The sequence below is a fragment of the Solea solea genome, chromosome 14 (assembly GCF_958295425.1).
Source record: "Solea solea chromosome 14, fSolSol10.1, whole genome shotgun sequence".
NCBI classification, from domain to species: domain Eukaryota; kingdom Metazoa; phylum Chordata; class Actinopteri; order Pleuronectiformes; family Soleidae; genus Solea; species Solea solea.
This window is the reverse complement of record NC_081147.1, coordinates 2,116,603-2,141,289: the sequence shown is the minus strand read 5'-3', so window position 1 is coordinate 2,141,289 and position 24,687 is coordinate 2,116,603. Positions and strand designations below refer to the sequence as shown.

At 40.9% G+C, this 24,687-nt stretch overlaps 1 protein-coding gene across 1 annotated transcript in view; it reads right to left on the bottom strand.

Annotated features, from left to right (window-relative positions):
- Positions 1-21,027, bottom strand: part of ppargc1b (peroxisome proliferator-activated receptor gamma, coactivator 1 beta) — an 86,256-nt gene extending 65,229 nt beyond the window's left edge. The window contains exon 1 of the mRNA XM_058649061.1: positions 20,901-21,027. Within this exon, the coding sequence (XP_058505044.1) occupies positions 20,901-20,981 (81 nt within the window). The 5' untranslated portion in view covers positions 20,982-21,027. The remainder of the gene's footprint in view (positions 1-20,900) is intronic.
- Between the last annotated feature and the right edge of the window lie 3,660 nt (positions 21,028-24,687).

Below are 24,687 nucleotides of genomic sequence, written 5' to 3'. Positions count from 1 at the left end.
AACCGAGCTAAATGATGTGGATTATTACAAAATGTGTAAGTATTAGTAAATAAGGTGTATAATGAGTTCATGGTCTAAATCACTAGTTCCAGCTCTTCTTCAAAGGTTACTGCTGTCAGTTTTGTAAATGATGTTCCCACAAAATAGATGATAAAGCACGTGATTGACAGCTGGGATCGCCCGGTTGCAGGTGATTGCAAACCTCGAGGTTTCTTTTGCAATCGGACGACTACGTCCACGTCTTTATGGATGAAAATAAAAGACCTGATTTGTTCCACTTGCTCTCTTGCCGTGTAAAAAACTTGTGGATTTGTTTCCCCTGCAAAGAAACAAAGGGGAAACAATCATTCGGCTGGATGCTCAAATGGAGTCAGGAACCATCAGCCCCTTCACTTCACTGCCACTTTTTATGAGCTGAACATCTCCAACATGGCTGCCAGAGCCAGTGTTACATCACCTCGGAGCTCTCGCCTCCTCTCTTGTGTGCCGCTGCTGTGCAGCACTGCATGCTAAAACCCAAACATCCAAACAACAGCAGGGCTGGAGATATAATGTGAGCAGAGCAACAGCTCGACACACAAACATCTGTGGTGGGGGAGGTTCAGGTGAAGATCTGCACAGGTGTCACATCTGTTAACGCTCGTGACCACAGAGCAAGAGCATGTCCACAGAGTCAGGACACACACAAAAGCTCCAGAGAGCTGGTTTCCCGGGAGTTCACCCCCTCATTCAGCTGCTGGCAACGGGACTAATGAACTAACTGGACCAATGGTGCCGTTCTGGTTCTGATGGAAGACACACAAACCTCCCAGTAGGTGGTCCACTACATCACCAGACAACATGGCACCAGCAACACACACACAAGCCTGGGTGTCAATGATACCACACTGAGTATCGGCCCAATATTAGTCAAAAATCACTGGATCAGATATCGGACAGATGAGAATTTAAAATCCGATACAATCCAAAAATCTTACATACTGTATAATGTGTGTTTGACTATTCACAACTGTAAAAATCACTTCATACAATAATGGTTAGTTGCGGACCTACTTAAAATGGTTAGCACAAATATCAGTAGATACGAGTTTTTGATATTGCTACGATACAATATTATCACGATACTTCAACGACAATATGATACTATCACGATATTGCAATATACTGAGTATTTGAAAAATCATATATTGCTTACACAACCATCTAGTGGACTGAAATGTCAATTGTTTTTTTACGCTAATAATAAAACTCAAAGTGATATAAAATATCGCAATATTTCACTGTATCGGTTTCTTTCCCCCACCCCTGGTATCAGACACAAAAAAGTGATATCAGGTTTTCCCCATTTTATTGAAGCACTAATTCTAGGTTTTCTCTCACTAATTATGTATTAGTTATGTAATTAGTTAATTATGTAACATGAATTGTTTGTTTGTATTATATTATTGTATTATTGTATTAACTGCAGAGTAACGCAGTGAAGATTTACCAGGTATTCCTCTGCAAAAATAAGACGTTAAAAGGTCACTGCTTCTACTGGGTTTCCCACTAAAAACAGCCATAAATGGCTTTTGTGAGGCTCAATGATTATCCTAGTAAAAAAAAAAAAAAAACACACACGGCCAAATATGGCCACTCTCAGCCTGGTGGTCTGATCTACACGCCAGCACTAAACGTTGATTTTCTGGGGGGGGATTACTGATTAATTTGGTCCTTGTAATGGATTAAACTGATTAAACAGAGCCACACGGCTCTTTGTGATTCTGTTTCCTCGTTCCTGTCATGACTGAGAACCTATCAAATATTTCCATGTCATTAAAAGATTTCACAATTTTTACATTTAAGAGGTCGTTTGACTCGACTTGAATTACATTGGAAAAAACAATTATAATTACTGAGATAATCTAAGTGAAACCGGAAAGTGAAATTTAAATAAATTCAACTTCTCAAATTTGGAGTAGGAGCCAGAATAATGAGGTTTGAAGTTGAAGCACTAATGTTTGTGACTCAAACTAGCCTAAACGCACACGTTTCACAGTTCCCGCCCCCTGATACTGGCCAGAAAATAAAAGAAGTGATGAAATGAAAACTCCAGTCCAAATCCTGTTTTGGGCTGAAAAACAAACTAAATTTTCACTCTCACTTTGAAGATAAACGGATTGCAGAAAGACACAAAATGGCGCTAGACATGCTAACAACTAGCCACGAGCTAAAGTTGACCTAGTTGTACACACTTCAAGTCAGTAAAGTTGACTCCCCACCTGTGCCTGTATACTGGACGGAAAAATTCAGCATTTTCAAAACAAAATCTGCCACAACTGTCAGAAGAATCACAATCACACAATTAAAGTGCGTTATCGAGCTGCGACTTTACTCTGTGTGGAAACGTACAAAGGAAATGAGCTCCAGTTCTTAGGAAGCCAATAAAAGCTGATAAGCAGCTGATAGCAGGAGGATCAAAAGTCAGAGGTCAGTGTCTGCTAAAACATTTGCCTAAACAATGAGTCTCTCTCTCTTTTCTTTCACCTGTCCGTCTACTCGTCCTCGCTCAATCTTCCTCCTGTTAGAATCACCTGCAGAGGAATCGATGAGCTATCAGAGCGTGAGATTCTCTGCCAGTGGCTGTGTTTGTGCTCCTCATTCTGTCAAACTAAATCTCACATTTGATTGACACAACATCCATCACTCTGTTAACAGTGCTGTGTGCGCACTGTAAAAATAGATTTGCAATTTCAGGAAAATTACTAAAAGACATTAAAATAATCTTGTCAAGCAGGTTTTGTACGAGTTTTGTTTGTTTAGTTTTTGGCCAATAGTTCACCTTTTTAAAGGAACATTACAGACTAAAAATGTGCTCATTTGCGTTTTTGCACTGTGTGTGTGTTGCCCTGTGTTGCCCTAGTAACTACTATCACACACCAGATCGCTGTGAACTCAGGTTAGACAGATATCCTAGTGAAACGCAGCAGGAGAGAGAAAGAGAGAGAGAGAGAGAGTGAGAGGGTGTGATGCTGATATCAAAGGGAACAGAAATGAGTCAGGGAAAAGAAAAATACAGCAAACACACTCGGCGATGAGGAGCCGCACAAAGACAAGAGCAACTGACAGGAAAAGTGAAAGATGGGGGAGATAATAAAAAAAGAGGGAGAGAGAGTTTAAACAAGGTCGAAAAGTGGAGCAGAGCTGATAGAAAAGCATGAAGCACCATAGAAACGCAGCAAAGGTGTGTGAGTGTGTATATACACAGAAGTAGCATTTAAATGGAATAAAGAACTCCATTTAAAAGGTGGTCTATGGGAAAATGAGCTTGATTTATTTCGTCAGTAAACGTTTTCCTGACCGTTAATGCTCTTGATTACTAGTTTTAATGGAACATGTCATCAGTTTGGTAAATGATGTTCCCGTTGGAGTGGAAATTGACGATAAATTAAAGCACATGTGAGTGGACACCAGTGTGATTGACAGCTGTTATCGTCCAAAAACTTAGAACATTAACATGGCATCATCAGCCAAACCAAGAATCTCAGATTTTCTGCCCGAGGTGTGAATTCTTTATTCTGACTTTGGTGAGTCTGTGTGCTTTCAATTAGAATGTGGGAAAAGTGAAGTTGAATACAGTGATTTTGTCTCAGACTTGTTGCGGCATCACTAAATTCCCATTTTACGGACTCACTACAAATTTTACTACTAAAACCCATATTTGGTGAAAAGTATAAGATTCAAGATTCTTTGTTGTCATTATTACTAGTAATAAAATTATTTTGCTGTGTCAACTCAACTTTTCGTACAAAATGAAGTATACACAAAAAGAATAAGGAGCAAAAATACAACAAAACAGTAGGGGAGTGACTTCATTATCTGGATCAATACTGTATATAGATTCACTGTGTGTAGATATAATGTAGTGATGATAAGTGAAAACATCCATAAACATAGATTTCTACTTCCTTATTATTGGTTCACCATCTGTAACTTTATTCCAAGTTAAATTTGAACTCAAATAAAATGTGCAATATTGTGATATTGGATTTTGGGGTTTATAGAACTGTGCAAAATTAGCAAATAATATTTCATATCAATCACAGGCTCCTGAATTATACCAAAACAATCGTAGAAGGTTTTGTGATATCAGCAAATATTGAGTACTTGAGTACTCCAAAGAATCAATCCTATCTTGGGCTAAAAGTTTAAAGCAATTTGTTTCATTATCAATGAATCAATTGATTGTTTTCTTGATACAATAGTTATTTGGTCCATAAAATAATGAAAAAGTAAAGAAAAGATTATCGTTCCCAAACAACTAGCAGAAATGAACCTCAGACCTCCAAACCAATTAGTTTATCATCAAAACACTTGGTTATTCATTTTGTTGTTGATCCCTAACCTGTGAATTATTGCAGTCTCTAATCATTTAATGTCAATTCACACCCTTATAAAACACTCATGCATTCATTCACCCATGTAAGGACATGAATTAACTCTCAGAGAACACAAACATGTCTCTCACAGACTGAATTTCCTGCAGAGCGGCTCACACATGTTTTAACACATACTCACACAAACACACTCACCAGGAAAGAATTCTGCTTGTTTGCGTCGTTGCATCATAATGGTGGCATTCCTTCCGTGAGCCACACCCCCACAACAACACAACCCCGCCCTCCCCCGCGACGGTCTGGTGTATAAAAAAACAAATAAAAAAAGAACTGAGGAAACCGGAGGCAACGTTTCTACACACTTCCAACAAGGGCGCGCCGGAGTTTTGGGAGTGCAGTCAACAAGATGTCACTCGTGAGCTGTTGAGACAGACTGAGGCTGCAACTGATGGCATGTCTTATTTATATCGGAAGTCGGAAAGGGGCGTGATGTCACGTTACGACTTGACCATATTCCAGTTAAGAAGTTGGGAAAAATACATGGACGCAAACATATCTCGACAAGCCACTGTTAGCTACTGGTCACGATACCAGTTGGTATTTTGTGCGCACAAACAACACGTCCATGGATACAAATTTAACGTAACTATGTGTACAACTGGTTTAATGTGAAACAAATAAGACAAAAGTGCAATTATAACAGTTCAAATTAGCTCCAGTTAAAAACTTTAGACTAGGAGCTTGGAAATTTCCGACTTCCGACTATAACTGCAACGCACCCTTCAATGCTCACGTGCAGCACAACATTTTTGTTTGAACAAAAATCTGTTGCAGAAGTTCAAAGACATGACACAATAAATGCGTAGTCACATGACTGGGAATATTTCAACGTGTACGTGTCCATCTCGATCACCATTTGATGTTCCAACAAAACGGAAGACAAATTAGAATTGGGGTCATCACCTGAAGATCTAGGAAACTTCGAGTTTTGTGTAAAAAGAGAAATTGCAGCATTCTCAGTGACTTTAGCCCAGTTTGATATGTAATATAGGTATTCAAAAATTAGCCCCTCCCCCGCTCTTATCTTATCTTCCGGCGAAAATACACAGACTTACTGAAGAAGCTAAAACATAATGTAGATAATAGCAAAAAAGCATCAATAGTATTATTATTAGAAATTAGAAAAACAGAAAAAAGGTTTTTTTTACTATATTTTTGTATACAAATAATAAATAATAGATTTTTAATAAATAATTACAAAATTACACTGAATTTGTATTAAAAAAAACAACATAAGTGATTTTCTAGTCATTTTGCTAGTGAAGGGTGTGTGTCTCTCTTCATACATGGTATGTTATGAATGTTAACGTGTGTGTGTGTGTGTACTGTAACATGCCATGGTGAGCACCGTGGTCACGCAAGCCTGAGCAGCCATTAGGAAGTAGGTCAACGAGGGAGGGAGGGAGACAGAGATGGATTGAGAGAGAGAGAGAGTGAGAGAGAGAGAGAGAGAAGAAGAAGAAGAAAGATGGAGAGAATGAGAGAAAGGGCGGAGGAAATCATGAAGAAGAAGAAGGAAAGAAGGAAACATGCAAAGGTCGAAGGACAGTGGAAAGTTACTAGTTGGAAAAACAGCAGGATGCTTCTGTTAGTGGGAACATGTACACACATGCTATATATGGCATCAATGTCTGTGTGTGTGTTACTGTATTTGTTGCCTCCTGAGGACCGTGTCTAACATACACCTCGTCAGGACCCGTCGTCCTCATGGAGACCAAAACCTGGTCCTAATCAAGCAGAACCGGATTTCTTGTTGTTATAGTTAACTGGTTAGTGTCAGGCGTTAGCTAGTTATGGTAAAAGTTATGGGATAAGAATTTGTTTAGGCTGTTCAAATGAATGTGTGTGTGATCCTTGTATTTGTTACCTCTTGAGGACCGTGTCTAACGTACACCTTTTGAGGACTCGTTGTCTTCATGGAGCCCAAATCCTGAAGAATGAGGCAGAACCTGATTTCTGAGGAACTGGTTAAGTTTAGCGCAAATATTTGAACTACGGTTAGGTTACTTGGTTAGTGTTAGGCGTTAACTAGTTATGGTTAAGGTTAGTGATAAGGGCAATGCAGGTTAGGGTTGTGTGTGTGTGCCACTGTTATTTGTATATGCATCCCAAGAGGCGGTAAAGGCCTCACCCACCTCTTTCTGCAGCGTGCAGGTAGAAGCCTGCTGCATTGCTTGCAACCCACACATATGACTCATACATACACACACACACACAAAAACACTCTCTCTCGCTCTCTCTCTCTCTCTCTCTCTCACACACACACACACACACACACACACACTTGTCTAAACCTTTCCATCAGCCTGCCTGTGCCCATATCAACGCCGCAATCTCTCCCGAAACAAAATGATCATTAACACAAAAACAATTATATCACAATATGAGGTAAGTCATACATTATCAACAACACACACAAACACATAAAGAAGACGGAGACAGGCGGTTTATTAAAATGTGATGAGGTAGGCGGAGGGGGGAGGAGCTACAGCTGCTAAAACCCACACGGTTGAGGTTCAATAAGTGGACAAACAAGTCAGCTGCAACATCATATCATGATTATTTATGACAGATGTGATGCGTCCTTTCATTTTCATGTCAAAAAATCAAACGGAAAAGTTTTTTCCCCTCACGTTTTCATCATTATCATATAATTCCAGTGTCTTTCAGTTTGGTTTTGCACTCGGTCGGAATGTGATTTTGATAATTTTGCGATTAAATGCGCAGCATTGTTGTGATGTGACTCATGTACGACTGGGCCAAGAATACTATTTATAATCACACACACACACACAGAGATAAGTTCATAGACACAAATGCACTATTAATGTGATAAAATGGTGTAACAGGAGCGTGTTCTTGAATTTGTCACCTCTTTAGGACCGTTTCTAACACATACCTTACCAGGACCAGTTGTCCTCATGGAGACCAAAACCTGGTCCTAATGAGACAGAACCTATTGTCCAAATGAATAGAAGACAATGCAGTGTTCTTAGAAGAATAGCTGCACAAGCATACGTGTGTGTGTGTGTGTGTAAACTCGCTCGCCTCGCCCTGACACCTGGTTGCCACAGCGATATGCCATGCTGGCATCTGTGTGTGTGTGTGTGTGTGCACTTGTGTGTCCTCTTGTCCTTACACAATTCCATGGAAATTTCCTTTAACCTTTTCTCTCGTTTACACCATCGCCCATGAGAGCTGCAACACACACACACACACACACACACACACACACACGACAGACACACACACACACACACACAGCTTTGTGCAGCTATTCTTGTCAGGACTCTGCATTTGCTCACTAGGACCAGGCTTTGGTCCCCTTGAGGAAAAGTGTTTCCATCAAGGTCAGTACCTGAATGAGGCAGCAAAAACAAGTGTGTATATATATCTACACACATGGAAGGTTGCAGTAGACTGAGACAGCAGAGATAAACCAACCGTCACACTTTCAGTGTTAAGCTTCTAAAACTGTCAAATCTTCTTAGCGGTCACATGACCGATCATTACGTCTGCTGCGACTTTGAGACGCCTACTACTACACCTGTGTTTACTATCACGACTACTAGTACTACAATTACTACTAACAGTAGAAGAATACAATGGCTGCAGAACTGCCAGTACTATAACCACCTTTGAAACATGTGACTATGACAGATTATAATTTTATGGCTTTTACTACCAGCATTATCAGATAAACGGTTACTACTACAATAGCAACTACAACGATCACTACAATTACTACTGCTACTACTATGAAACATGGCAGCCACTAGCATTAGTACAGCTTATAATGTTCACTGTGTACTGCAACTGCTAAATGTACTACAAATACAGAAACTACTATTGATACTACAATAACAAACCATTAAAACTCCTGTCATAACTAGACAAACTAGTGAATTGTGACTTCAAAAACTACCATTCAACCATTTTACCTACTAGTACTGTTGCATAACCACTAGTACAATTTAACTCTTACTACTTGGTATTTGTAGGGTTGATGTGACGATGGTAGGGCTGACACAGTGCCGATGTCTTTGACATGGATGTTAGAGGACTGACTAACTGACTGTAGCATAATATGAAACGCTTAAAATTAAATAAAACCACCGGACGTACTTTATCTGTCTCTTGTGGGTTGGGCTAATCCAAAATGGTGAAAACAAGGGGTTGTGTTCTGTGAACACACGCTGTTACCTGTGAAACAGAGGTGCTCTGAAAACACCCCCATTAGCACTTGGTACATTCCTCCACATGAAATCAAATTAACCATAGACTGTATGAAATTAACGCGGTAAAATGTCAACCATCACAATTTTAGTCCAACTAGAACGTATCGACTCATAAATCGACCAGTCGACTGGGACTTTACAGCCCTAGACGATGGTGCCAGTGGTTTAGGGTTTGGGAAAAAAATTGCAACACAACATAAGTTCAAAATCTATATTAACGCACATTTAATGTCTTTAAATGTTTGACCAGTTTGTCGTTCTGTGGCCAATTGTTTTAGCTTTTCCACTCAAAAGCAAAAATCAATATTTACTATTGATAAACTGATCTTAGAGGGTTGAGGTTTTTTTTTTTTATCCTGATGGTATTTTTTTATACAATATTGTAGAGTTACTGCCACAATTTCTACTATTTATTCTGATATTGCTACTACCTCAGCTACAATACAGCATTTAGAGTCTTTAATGATACGTTTTTAAGAAAGATCAAGAAAAAGATTGCATCAGGAAAGTTCTATTTCTGTGAGGGTAAGACCTAAAAGATATTTGAACAAAGGGAATGTGTAATTTTCCTTGGATTGTCCCAAACTGTAGCTCTACACGTGCTCTGCATCTGCTGGATCTTCTACCACTACGTCTGTTAACACTAGAACTATCATGTGCATGAAAGAAATAAGTGAAACAAAACAGTTGTTGAATGCCTCCTTCAACCAAAGCAGAGAAACCGTTTAGAAACTCTGCTCTTGCCTCTACCCTGAAATACCCTGTGTCATCCTGCACCTTGAGGAGCATGAGTTTGTAATTAAATACAATAATCCTGTTGAACTAGTGGATTATAGGAATGGAAAACACCTGCTGGTACGTATACATTATGGTTGGCTGACGACCAGCGAGTGTGTGTGTGTGTGTGTGTGTGTCACAGTCACTGATTTGGTCCAGCAGACTAAAGTGTCGGTGTCGGAGGAGAGATGATGTGTTTGGGCAGTTGGGCGGTTTGCCCATCTGCAGTCCAGACATCTTTACAACTCGATCTGTCTGTCGGCTGAAGTCTGGGCGAGACCCAGCCAAAACACTGGCACTACGTCAAGGAGAGAGAGAGAGAGAGAGAGGAAGGGAGATAGAAGTATGTTTTGGATTGTGACAGAACCCGTGTCGGAGCGGCATTTACACCTCCGGCACTCGCGCAGCAATCATTGATCTGCCATGTTTTATTACAGCGGTACAGCAGCAGGAATCCAAGTCAAAGTCCAGTCGTTTAACGGTAGCAGATATCGAACAAGCCCAAATTATTACAGTAGCAGCAGCAGCAGCAGCCGTAGACAACATTAAGATATTAAAGTCCATCCATTATCGGTAACGTGTATCCTTCGAGGGTCAAGATGGGACCTGGAGCAAATCCCAGCTTACATTCCACAAGAGGCGAGGTACATCCTGGACAAGTCTCCAGAATATGTCCAGAAGGACGACATACAGAGACAACCGGGCACGTCCAAATACCCCAACCATTATCTGTAGGTCTTTAGACCAGGGGTCAGCAAGTACATTTGGCCAGTAGCACATGAATACCGGCACAAAGGAGCTGAACAATAGTGTCAAAAGGTGTCCAGACAAACTTGGTCTTTGGGTTGATTCCCCTTGTTTATGTTCATTGGTCATTTGTTTCAGGTGTATAATCTGGTAGTGATGACTTGTAAACGTCTATAGCGGTAAAAGAAGGTTCAATCTCCCCGTCACACATCCATGATCGGTGAACCCAGCACACCTGCCCTTATAAAGACTCAGCCACTCCCTGAGCACCATGACTATAACAAGCAGTAAATACATCAAAATAATCACAATTAGATATTTATTCAAAATCGTTTTACAAAACTCTAAACTATTCAATCTTGTCCAAAAAAGTAAGAGAATTAACTTAAATTCTGTATGAATCAGTTGTTTTTCCTGCATTCCCAACATCCAATCCCCACCGGGCAAAACCTTTCAAACACATTTGTACGCATTCGTGGAAACACGGCGAACATCCGGCTCCGTGTGGCGCCAACATGCCACTGAGCGATCAGCTTCCCTTTCTCATCTCGTCTCATCCGTCTGAGCCACAGCGCGGCGGATCGTTCTTTCCCACTTTAAAATAAGACATTTCTCTGGTGGCCGCCGTGGTGATAAATCAGGTAACAGAGGAGGAGAGAATTTAAAGAAATAGGGCAGCGAGTGAGCGAGTTAGTGAGCGCGGTGGCTGCGGCGGCTGCTGCTGCTGCTGGGCCTCCACACGTTTGCCTTTTTTCCTACAAAGCCCTGAGTTGCTGAGGTGAGATTGGATTCCCCCTCTCCTTCGACCCCTTCCTTTTCTCCCTCCAGTCTCGTGTGTGTGTGTGTGTGTGCGCAGTGAATGACAAATTGTCTCACGCTCATGTTGACACTATCAATATAGCAACAGGAAACCTGTGATGAATACAAATTGCAGCTAAAGGTTAGCTAAGGACACATGACACACACGTGGCGACGACATGACAAGCGAAGGAAAGGCCTGAAACGTGAGCAGGAATTCATATGAATGCATGAATAATTTCTCTAAAGGCAAAAAGGTATGAATACTAGAACTCCTCTACACACACGTCTTATGCAATTCCAATTCACGGACCCTCTGACATTATAAAATAAACAAGTGTGCCAGTGCATGGCTCACATTAACATGTTTGCAGCCACAGAGAAAAATGCTGCTCATGACAAACATGGAGTAATTCCAGTTTCCTGTCATTTAATGCACCGTTCCGCCCTCGTCCAAACCCCCAGGAATCAAACAAAACATCTTTGTTGTCAGTGAAGATTCTTGCTTCATTTGTGGAAATGTTCCCCTTGAGGAGAGTTTAGTGTTGAATACAGAACGGTGAAAAACAAGAACAAAGGCCACGAGAACGGGTACAAATGCAGAGACGGCCTGCAAAGTTATGCAAATGCCTGCATAACTTTGCAAATATCAAAACGCGGGTTGCAAATGTTTTTATTGCTGAAGGAACTGAACGTATGGGGATCTATCAGCTTAGTGTAAATCAAGTTCCCTTTATGTGGTTTCTGGTCCGATCAAAGGAGGCTTTGACCAATCACAGAGCAGTTCAGAGAGAGAAGGCTCGCTCCTGTTCGCCGTTGTACGAGAACATACAAAACAAAGTGCTGCTTAAGACCCGGCAACAACTGCCAATGCTGCAAAGAAACCTGAAAAAATCTAGAATTTCTGCAATAAAACGTGTTCGTATCGTCAGAGATGGTTTACACGTCTACATGCTCATATGTTTGAAATTTCAACAAATATTTTTACTTCTGCTCTTGTCTAAATGGTCATTTACCCATTTCATCAAATAATATTGAGTCTATTGAATGTTGATCACAGAAGTTGGGCCAAAAGTCTGCATGTCCTGTTTGGTTCAACCAGATGTTCAACCTAACCCATCTACATTTGGGGAGAATCCAATGGAGTTTGTCCAGTTTCTCCATTTTCTTGTCTCTTCAAATGTCTTCATGGAGGCGTCCAACAACATAATTACCACAATAAAACGTGTCAGTATCGTCAGAGAGTTTCAGCTCACAATTCTTTCACAAACGGATGAAATTCAACAAATGTTTTTTACTTCTGTTCTTGCCTAAATGACCGTTTACCCATTTAATCAAATAATATTGAGTCTATTGACTGTTCATCACAGAATTGAGGCCTGAAAATCTGCATGTCAACCAGAAGTTCTGCATCAAAAACAGCAAATGTCTACATTGTGTTAGAATCCAATGGTGTTTCTCCACTTTATACACAAATAAAGGTTCATAAAAGTCCCATTTTCAGTGTAAAACCAAAGCAGCAGGGTTCTCCTGGAGGTCCCCCAACAACAGCCTTATCACAACATTAACCAAACTGGAATTTAAAACCTTCTCCGTTGTGGCAGGAGCAGTTAATCTCAGCGACGCGACCGAGATACAGGTGCGACTCGCCTTCATCGAGTCGTGAAAGGTTAAACGGGATGTAAACGATGATTTAACAGTAAATAACCAAAATGTTACATCCCGCGCTGGTCGGGCCCCGAGCGTCCGAATGTGACATAAAGATAAAGACGCCGTAAAAAGAGATGGAGAGGAAGAGGAGGAGGAAGAGGAGGAGGAGGAGGATGTGATGACGGGCGATAACAGACAATCACAGCACGGACTGTTGAAGTATACAAACAGAAATAAATGGTGGGATTTTCATATAAATGAAGAAAACGAGAGACGTGAGTGGATGAATACTATAAGACTCCTGCTATCTCTTGATCTTCTTTCTGTTCCCTCAGCCTCCCACCGAGCCACACGCATGATGAAGCCATCATGCGTGTGTTGGACACTTTACACGGCTCAGTGCTGCTCCGCTGCGCCTCCTCGTCCTCGGGGGGGAAAACGCTCTGGAACATCCAGCAGCGAGCGTAAACGGTGAAGACGAGTCTGTGAAGACGAGGGACGAGCATTTCGAACAAAAACCTCATCTGAATAGATGAATATTCCAAAGTCCAGCGCATGAGAGCAAGTGAGATTAATGCAGGGTTCACAGTGTGTCGCGCTAACGAGATGCATCCAGAGAAATCTCTTAAGTTTCACATAAAGTCTACAGTCTAAGTAGGAAGTTATTGGATAAGAGAGATTTGCTTTTATTAAAGTAATTATTGGTAAAATACCCGTTTAGTTTCTTTTAAATAGTCTGAAAAATACCTAAAATCATCCAGACAGGCTGAGAAGAGACAACGCAAAAGTCGCTCTCGACCACTTCCACAACATTTAGTGGCAGTTTCCAAACCTTTTTTATCTTAAAGTGCGTTTAACTGAACAATTCTCACAATCGGAGGTCGTTTTCTTGTATTTTTACTTTCTTTTATACCATTGTGTCTTGGATTTCTTACACCAGTGGCGTCAAAGTCGGCACCGCACACACTGGTGACCTCAGTAAGACACCTACCAAGTGAGTGAACCACTGCACAACCAAAAAATGTTACGTAATGTATCTTTAAAAGTAAAAGTCACTAGAAAACCTCATGAAAATGTTACGACACAATCACAAACTGCTTCCTTTATATTCCGTATATTCTGTCGTACATCCAGAATCATGAAGCTCTGGTGTGTGTGTGTGTGTGTGTGTGTGTGTGTGTGTGCGTCGCCTCTAATGCCAAACAGGCCTGAGTGAGCAGCTGACGAATCACCAAGCAATTAATTATTTAGGGACCCCCTCACCTGCTTCTGCTAGCATGTTAGCTCGAAACAGCTCACACACACACAGGCCCTGTTCTGGAGGCGGAGTCAGCATCTTCGCCGGGTCCCTGATGAACCACACCAGGGATTCAGGAGGAAACCGGCGTATTCCCACAGCCCACTGTGAGACACACACACACACACACACACACACACATTTCCACTCAGCACCTCGATGCCGCGCCACAGAAACCACCGGTGGTTTAAGACACAGCTGTGTTAGGAAACATGAGCCTGACCAGTGTGGACAAACCACACCGGACCAGGACTGTTCCTGTCATTTCACCAGTTGATTGCAGGATTTACATATACATTTATCTGGCTATCGTTAACTTCTTCTTCAGCCTCTGAACTTCCTCTCAGGTTAATTAGAACTGTAACGACACATTTTTATTTAAATGCATGAGTTTTTCATTAATCACAAAAACAAAGTGATATTTTGGCCCGGTTGGTTTGGATTTTTAAACCCAAACAGACAGTTCTTGAGTCCACAACATGTGCTTGCTTTCCTTAATCTGCTTGTAAATTTAATCTGTTTTAATCTTTTCTTTATTTGAGTTTTAACTGTGTTACTTATTAGCTTAACTGGTTTAACTAGTGAAATGCAGCCAGGCTTTTACTTTGAAATAGTCACATGTCACAGCAACATGAATCCAAACAAAATATCAGACGGAAAAATAACTGCAATCCAGCAAACGTGCATGTGTGTGTGTGTGTTTGTCTCACATTTCTGTGTCTTATGCTGCTGATGCATCACCTGTGTGTGTGTGTGATCAGAGTAACAGAAGGGACTCAGGTGAGTCACTGTACAGCTGCACAGATGAACACATTGCACTGCAGCAGTGTGCACATCACGACTCAGACAGCGACGCCGAGATAAGAGCCGATCATAAACACGCACCACGAGACACAGAATAATTAAGAATAAAGAATAATAATAGAAAGACAGTAGAGACGTGACAGAGAAGGTGTAGACGAGTCTGTCTGTCTCTCTGTCTGTCTGTCCATCCGTCCCTGGCACTAACACCTGTATCCATCACTGCCGTGTGGAACTTCAAAGACTGGTTATTTACACACCTGTCACTCACTCACTCACTGTCTGCCTGCCTGTCTGTCTGTCTGTCTGCCTGTCATTCTTCTCTGTCAAAAAATCGGATTTCTGCGTCTCCATCCAGGAAGTGATGCATTTACCTGCTTTAAATCCAAAAAAACCTCCAGCACATGAGAACATGTGAAAACAACATGAGCAGCAAACAAGACGCATTCAAGGGATCTCGCAAATTTCATTTCAAAGTAAGCGCTCGCTGCTGCCACCTCGTGGTAATAGATGCACCGCAAATGAGGTCGTCATCGGCGTCCACATTTTAGAATTAAGCAAATAATAGAGTAATCTAATACTCGTGTCCATCCCTAATCCCAAATTATGATAATTTGACTTTTCTTTTTAGTCTCTCAACAAAAAGAAAGACTTTTCGGCCATTGAATGTCTCAAATTTGTTAGATTTAAATAATTGTAGTGTCATTCTTTTAAGATATTGCACTCTGTCTTTTTGCGGTTTTAACTATTCCGCGATTAACTTTAATTTTAGATACTTTATTAATCCCCTTAGGGAAATTATTCTCTGCATTTTGACCATCCTAGAATTAGGAGCAGTGGGCTGCCACACTGAGTAGTGCCCAGGGAGCAATGGGGGTTGAGTACCTCACTCAGGGGTACCCCAGCTCTTTCGACCTGGTGGGGACTTGAACCGGCAACCTTCCAGTTACAAGCCAAGTTCCCTTTCCACTTGGCCACAGGCTGCCCAACAGTACTGGTGTTTAATCACAAAGAGGATTGCATTGAATCATAAATGAACCTTTTTAGGGTAAATTCAGGGGCAATTTTTTTGGCTTCCCATGACAAATTCGAGCCGCACAAGCAGAATACGACACTTCTGTTTCATGACGGTCGAATTGGAGCCGGGAAACGTTGATACGATGATGTCCATCGATGTTGTCGAGACACGCGGAGCTGAAAACGTGGCTGGAGAGCGACTTCCGACAAGAAATTGGAGGGCATCACCTGATAGCTGAGAGCTGACACACACACACGCACACACACACACACACACGTGCCGCGTCATGGTTACAGCAGGATAAAGTGCCGAGTCTCTACACAGCGGAACAGTGAGCGTCATTAACTGTAGGTGTTTAATGCTTCTAAAACACCTCGGAGACGACCTGATGAGTCTCTGCGCTTCTACGTGATAATAACGTGTTGCTCAACCTGAGGCGCCGAGGCGCTCTGTTTACGAACGGCGTGTCCTTTTAAAGTTTTGCCCGGCTGTTTTGTCTTCGTTCCCTGATCACACCTGCTCAGCTTTACATAAAAAAACAGGCTTTTTTTTGTTTTAAATTGCTGTAAAAGAACACCGTGCTGTAACTGAGACTCGTCTCTTTGCAATAAAACTTTTATGATCCCTGCGAGGGAACCGGGGCGACTTGTTTTCACTCGATAACTCGACCTCCAGAGCTCACAGATACTTTGTTACTCCACATATCTGTACTTTTGTACTTTTACTTCACTACCTTTGTTGCTACCAAATACAATCAGAAGAAGAAGAGTTGGTATTATGGTCTGTATTTATATAGAGCTTGTATCTATATAGAGTCATTTTCTGGTCACATACTGTAAAGTATCACCTTTAAGATACTTTATAAAAAGACTGCTAACAAAACACCTTAAAGTATCTTGAAGGTAAATATGTGATATCCTAAAGGGGAAGAGAACATGTGACTCTCAGTATGACAAACACTCACGGCGGCTCATATTTTAAAAGCATGTGGCCTGCGAGCGAGCGAGTGAGCGGTCGTACCCTGTTCCAGCAGGATGTGGTGAGTGACGTTAAGTCGGCCTGATCCGTCCCAGAGTCTGTCCAACGCCGGCGCTCGACACCCGGTCAATGATTAGCACTGAAATAGATCTGAGCGAGAGCGACTGTGCTCTTGAAACAAGGCCAGACATGAAACAGGAGGCAGGTCAGAGACGGAAAAAAAAAATCCACGCTTCCTTTCCGTTTCACAGTGAGTGGAAATTGAAGTTAGCTGTGGTTTGTTACGTTTATAAATGTAAACGCACAAAGATCGTGTTTGCAGGTATAAAAGAAGCTAGCGATAGCAGGCAGATTCTCTCTTTAAGGTCTTTGTCTTTTTCCTTCTTAACACTTATGGCCGCTTTTAATATTAAGTCACACTCGTAGCGTTAAGCACAAAAAATGTACTGTTAAAAGCATAAAAATATTCTACATTATTATATATTCTTCTTTCTTTGAGCTGATTTTTTTCACCTACATCTGACCTAGTTATTGATATCAAATACTAATACATTTTAAAAAATGTCACCCCTTTAAATGCCACGTTTTTGTCACGATGACAACAGGTTTTTAGATGAAAATGTATTATTTTCAATATGCTACATGCAAAGTAAATATTACTACAGCCTGGGATATGTCAATGATTAGCAGCAACATTTGTGACAGTGCCATCTAGTGGAAATAGCATTTTTTTTTCTCAACATGCCAAATATGGCCAAAAGCAACAACGCCATCTAGTGGAGAGTAGTAAAAGTGATCACTACCGAGGCAAAATCCCCAGATTGACACGCAAATATAACAAAATGCACGTATTATGTTTTAATGGCAGTTTAAAAAAATCGCAGTTTGAATGGATTTCATTGGGACATTTTTGGTGCTTAAGGGTCTGAGTGTAACACTCATTTGTACACGGTGTACTTTAATGTCGGAGCTGAGACGTAAATAACAAGATCACATAGAAATACACTATCTGAACAAAAATCCATGCATGAATAATTATGAACACATGAACACAGTCAAAATTAGCAAAACACAGAGAATGAAAAGCGAGTAAAGTGAGCACAGCCGTCCCCTAAGGGCTTTCCGTACCGCCCAGAACGCCTCTTAACGCTGTAGTACATATGCCAGGGCTGTAGGTGAGGATGTTTTTAAAGAATTTCAAAATAAAAGTGTTTGTTTTCAAATTAAATGTATATAAATACCCATTTTATGATGTCTGTAAACAAAAGTAACTCAACTTGGTATTTAATGGTGGGCCTCATGGAGGCGATTGGGGGACCATAAGTGGCACACTGACCACACAATGCCTTATTTCTTATTTCTTTATCATTAAACACTTTATATTTTGTCACGCGGTCGTAGAAAAGCTCATACAAGTCGACCTTTCTTACACTTTTTTCCAGTTCGGGGGCAAAAAAATATTCAAACGCTCATAAAAGTAAATGGTGTTTGTCATAAAGTGTCTGTGAAATACAGCGAGACAGGAAGATGAAAGGTTTTACAGTCGAGAGAGGGAGAGGGAGGGCACATGCTAAGAGAAGGAGGGAGGGAGGGAGGGAGAGAGAGGGGGGAGGGACCGCCTGACAGCTCACTATGTCACGGGTAACGCCTCCCTCACTCCTTCACTCGCTCCCTCCCTCCCTCCCTCCTCCACTACAACTCACATGACTGCTGCAGCTCTGTTCTGTAACTCCAGTCACGAGGAGAGAGTAGTATTACAATAACCAGCCGGCAGGGGCGAGCAACACACACACACACACACACACACTAAAGGAAGTGAGAGAAAAGGGGGGGGGGGGAAACAACCTTAACCTTAACCTTAACAGCCCTGAGTAAATATTAACTCATTAATGCTGCGTTTCTACAATGATAATCTTATCGTTTTACACATGAACAAAAAAAAAAGACTAGTTTGATTTTTTTTATCCGATTTTTTTTAACTTCCTGTTCCTTGTCATCAGGTTACATGTTTGTCCTCGTCCCTCTGTGTCCCTCTGTGTCCCTCTGTGTCCCTCAAGGACTTTGCAGCACCTCTGACAGCAAATATCAACATCTGAGGGGAAACTTGTGGATTTAATGGGATTCTGTAGATGTGAGACACCGGATTATTATTAATGAGGACACTTCCTGAACACGTGCATAAATATGTGCATTTTATTGTGATAAACAGAAAAAAATAGTCATAGTGTGACTTCAGTGGCTATAAATAAACAGGAAGTTCATGTTTTATTGAAGTCTTAAGTTTAATATATAATAGTTAGCCATGATATAATAGTACAGTACACTGATGTAACACAGGATAATTTATGTATCCGCCTCAATTATGGGCTGTTTCATCTCATCTACTTCACATCTGTGTGTGTGTGTGTGTGATGCACATGTCACTGCTGCATGTTATAAATAGACCAACATTCTCCCCCCATCCCTGCACACGCGCGCACACACACACACACACACACACTCTGATGATCCAGCAATCAGAGCAATAACAATCACTATGACGTCACTGTGATGCAGTAAACGCAGGGGTCCCATATTCCAACGACAGGCCGTGTGTGTATGTGTGTGTGTTTGTTGTGGGGGAACGTGCACACGCTGGCCGTCCACGCGCGTCGTGGGAGCCGCAGATGAGGACCTGATAACGTCCTCCTCCTGTTGTGCTGAGCGAGAAAATTAATCCATGCGCCAAATCCCGTCTGAGAAACTACACATTTCCTCCCTCCTTCGGCTGGTGCGAAAGAATGCACGCGTGCACTCGCGCAGCTCGACGTTGACCTTCATCGATGCATCCTCACAGTGAATTCGGCAGACACACAACATCGAAATAACCACACAACCTCAATTTCTGTCATTGGTGAACGCCACTTGCTGCAGCTCTTTAGCGGGAGATTATTGGTGGGGATTAAGAGGAAAAGCAGCAATTAAAGTTCACATTTTAGGGGAAATAACTGCTGCTTGGTGCGCCGAAATCCACTTGACACTGTGCTCATTCATTCCCAGCATGATTTGTGTTTTAAATGCTGAGCATTGCAGGCACTGAGCGTGAAAACGCTTAAATGTGGCGGATTGTGAACGGAGTTTGGCGAGCGTAACGTTTCAGACCCCAAACAAACATCAGCGAAATCAAAAAAAGAAAAAAAAACCCGTGCGTGTGAGCCAGACTTCGGTGTCGTAACAGATTATGAAAGACGGTTATGAAAGAAAAAAAAAAACTTTCTCAGCTGATCACAGAGCCGCCGCCTTTATATCAGCGCGTGCTGATCAATAACAGATACTCTTCCAGTAATCATCGATCACGGAAAATACAGTTGCTCAACTTTACAGTGAACCATGAGGAGCAGGAGGAGGGGACACCGGCGCGGAGGCGCGCGGGGATCCACGCAGAGCCTGCCGGGTTCAGGTTCTTAAGCTCAGGCTGCTGCTGCGGCAAAAGCCGCTTATAAATGGGAAGAGGATCAAACACAAGCGCATAGCTCTGATGTGACAATGTTTCCACAAACATTTATTCAACATCCGGTGTCATTTAGACAGAAAAGCCAACAACAGCAAAGAGAGAAATCCACGCGTGAAGAAAAACACATGCGCGTGTTTCCTTCACGCTTCTTTTCAAAACCAATAATCACCGACAAAAGTGTCACAATGTCACGGAATCATAATAATCCTCAGGCTGAGTCCATGCGTTCAGGCGCGCGCACCACGTGTCAAAGTCTCAACAAAACTTCCCTCAAGATTGCGTCAAAAGTTTCCCATAATCGCCGCCGTGCATACCAAATAATCCCGCAGCTGCGTCCACGCACACCGGCGGCTCCGCGCTCCCATCACCGGCATCGACGCCTTTAAAAAAAAGAAATCCGTTTCCACTGCACTGACGGTTCCTCCAAAAACACGTGAAAGCCTCACGTCAAGACTCACACACTCACACACACTCTCTCACCCACACACACACACAGAGCGAGAGACCGGGGCGCACTGCACTGTGCCGGGGAGATGCTGCTGACAAGCCGCGGGGAGAGGCTCGCTGCAAGCCGGCGTTTGCGTGCGCCACAGCCGGCGACGCGCAAAGACGCGCCCGGCTCTGCAGAGGCCGAGGTCCGGTGCGTCCGCAGAGGCCGCGCTCTTACCTGGCTGCCGGAGTTTTCTGTCAGGTAATTGAAGACAAAGGACGAGAGTTCCTCATCTAACAGTGGAGCGCAGTCCGCCATCTTCTAGTGAATGAGGAGCCGCGGAGTCAGAGGAGCGGACTATAGGAGGAGGAGGAGGAGCAGGTGGCGGGAGGCGCCGGCAGGGGGCGCATCTGTTTACACACACACACACACACACACACACACACACAGAAGGAGAGAGAGGGAGCCAAAGAGAGAGAGACGTTAAAATGATGAGACTCAGAATCTTCACGTGCCAGTTTACTGACATTGAATCAAAGGATTTTTTTTGTTATTTTTTGTATTAACGTCTTCTCGAGCAATTGACGTCAGTAAATATAATATAAAATATTTTTAATGGCAAATTTAAGCAAAAATGCAAAGGTATTTATGAATAGTACACACTTTAATCCGGGGTAATAACAATTTTAACAACAGTTCCGACTAAAACTAGTTCGAGTTGGGATTAAAATAGTTCAAACTGGAATCAAACCAGTTTTAAAACAGTTCTTGACTGGGATTAAAGGATTTGAAACTATGTCAACTGGGATTAAAACTGCTTCATTTGGGATTAAAAGTTTTAAAACAGTGCCAGATGGAATTGAACATGTTTGAAAACAAATGTAACTGGGATTAACCATTTTAAAACAATTCCATTTGGGAATAAACCAGCGTCATTTGGGATTAAAACCAACAGAGATTAAAACAATGTCAGATGGAATGTTTTTAAACAGATTGAGCTAGGATTAAACAATTTTAAATTGTTTCCATTTGGGATTCAAACTATTGTAAAACAATATCAAATGGGATTAAACAGCCTCAATTGGGATTAAAACCATTTAAAAACAGATTCGACTCAGTTTAAAAGACAAATGAAGAAATAACTTCATTTGAGATGAAAACCGTTTTAAAACAAAATCAACTAAAATGAAAACATTCTAAATTGGGATTAAAACTGTAAAGATAAAACCACAGCAAGATAAAAAAAAAAGAACAAATGTGTAATATGGATAAAGTTAAATATATAAATAGAGAACATCACAATGGAGAATTTTCTCATTTAAAAACAGATTTAAGACCTTATTTAAAAGAGTCTTCAGATTTTCTCAGATTATCACACACAGGTGAACGATCAGTGCAGTTGAAACAAACCATCATCCATGGATTTAATCTGAAAGTGAGCGTGATGTAATGTTTGGAGTGAAAATAACTGACATTTGGAAACGACCGCCTGCCTCGTGTTTTCATTTAAAAACCGTTTGATTCTCACTCAGATTGAGTTGTTTTTTTAAGCTCATTCCTCCGCAGTCGTGTCAGGATTTGAAGAAGACGTCAGATATTTCCACTCCCTTCTATCGATCGCTCACTCGCTGGAGCTGAACCCAGATTAATTTGTTGCCGGGTGTCTGACATGTTTGTGTTTGTGTGATGAAAGGAAGAAAAAAAAAACGAAAATGACTTTTGCTGAAAAAGAGTTTTGGTTTATTTTGGTTTATTTCATGTGAGCGACTCATGTTTGTGAGAACACGACAGCAGTGGTGAGTGAGTGAGACTCAGTGTTACAGTGAGTGAATGAATGAACACAGAGGAAACGGCATCACAACACACACTTGTAAAAAGTCTGAGTGTGATTATTTAGTATTTACTGTGGTTTTATATCATTAAATGCTGGAATCTGTACTTTATTTTAATATGAGGGATTAAAATGGCTTGATTTGGGATTAAATAGTTTCAATTGGGGTTAAACCTGTTTTAAAACAATGTCAAATGGGTTTACAACCACTTCAATTGGAATTAAAGATGTTCAAAAACAAAAGAAACCTGGGATTAAAACTGCTTAAAAACAATAGCAACTGGGATTAAAACATTCATTCCGGGTTAAAACCGTTTTATTTGGAATTAAATTGTTCCAATTGAGATTAAAACTGTTTAAAAACAATAACAACTGGGATTAAAACCTTATTTGGAATTAAATTGTTCCAATTGAGATTAAAAATGTTTAAAAACAATAACAACTGGGATTAAAATGGTTAGATTTGGGATTAAAACTTTTATTTGGAATTATATTGTTTCAATTGGGGTTAAAGGAAAACATGAAATTATCATGAAATGTCGCCAGAGATTAAAGAAACCTGACTACACTGATATTCTGCCTTCCATTTAAATTGGAAGTCGGAACTGGGAGCGACGCCATCGCCAAATTCTAAATGAGAAGACGTAAAAACAAAAAAAGCAAAACATGGACACAAACCCGGGACATGGTTCTGTGCCAGTTCCAGTTGGTTCTCAGCTGGAACCAATAAAATGGTGCTTCCTCGTTAACCGTGACATCATCAGTGGGCGTGTCCTATTCTGTTGTGTTTACTTATGCCTGCGTAACACGCAATAACGTGTGGTTCCTTGGTACTTTGGTTCCTCTTAATCTGGTGTGAACGCAGGCTGGTTCAAATGTAAGCACTAAGGTTCTGAGGCTCCAGATCCAGATCCAGAACCAGAACTACAACCAGAACTGTGTCTTTTTCTGTCAGCAATAAAATAAAACTCAAGTGGTCGTGGTCATGTGACACATCTAGGCCTTAGTCCAAGTTTGGTCAATACTCGTTTCTCAGATTTCAGACGGACGCTCCAGTTGTGATCACATTAACACAATAAATTAACGGTTTATTTTATTATATTATATTTTATGTCACGTTTAAAAAAAGCACTCCCTGCGTTTGTTTCATAATCGTATCTCGAGTGTCACAAACTGAAATAGTGACAGTTACACCAGCACGGGGCTGAGTATGCGGTCAGTGGGGCAAAGGTCGCGGTGGGCGCCAACATTTCTCGAGTGCGAGCGAGTTGTTCCAACCGTGTTCCTTCTTCTGCTTCTTCTTATGTTACAGCATTTTCTATTTACAGTTTCTCTTTCAGCCAAAGTCTCTAAGCCGCCAAATAAATAAAAGAATAAATCCTCAACATCAGAGGAAGCAAATGTGGGTCAAATATCAGAGGTGAAAGGTCAAAGAATTAGCACTTTACTGACAAGTGGGAAGTTTAATCAAGCAATAGATTTTCTTGATTAAATAAGTAAATAAACAAAATAATCTGAATAAACAGTATTTAACTCTAATTTTACATGATTTTAGCAGTCATTGTATTTAAAGTTTATTTCCATGCTTTAGCAGTAGTTTTCTGAATAAATAGTATTTACCCATAACCTTACAGTATATTATGATTTAGCTGTAATTTTACAGCAAAAACATTGGATTTAACTCCAATTTAACAGTTTATTTCAATGCCTTAGCAGTTATTTTCTGTATAAAAGTATTTACCCCTAATCTTACCCTATATTTTCATGCTTTAGCTCTACTTTTCTATAAAAAAGAGTATTTAATTTTAAATGTACACGATCTGACCATGATTTCACAGTACTTTTCTGAATAAACAGTATTTTTCCATACTTTCAGCTAAATTTTGGGGAAAGACATTGAATTTAGCTTTAATGTTAGTACTTTTCAGACGTTTACAGTATATTATCATGATTTTAGCAATCATTTTCTGGCAAAAACATGGTATTTAAAGTATCTCCATGCTTTAACAGTAATTTCCTGAATAAATAGTATTTAACCATAACTTTACTGTATATTTCCATGAGTTAGCAGTACTTTTCTGAATAAAAAGACTATTCAATTCAAATTTACAGTATATTATTGTGATTTTAGCTCAACCTTTCAGAATAAACACTGTATTTAACTTACAGTGTACCTTACCCCGACAGTACATT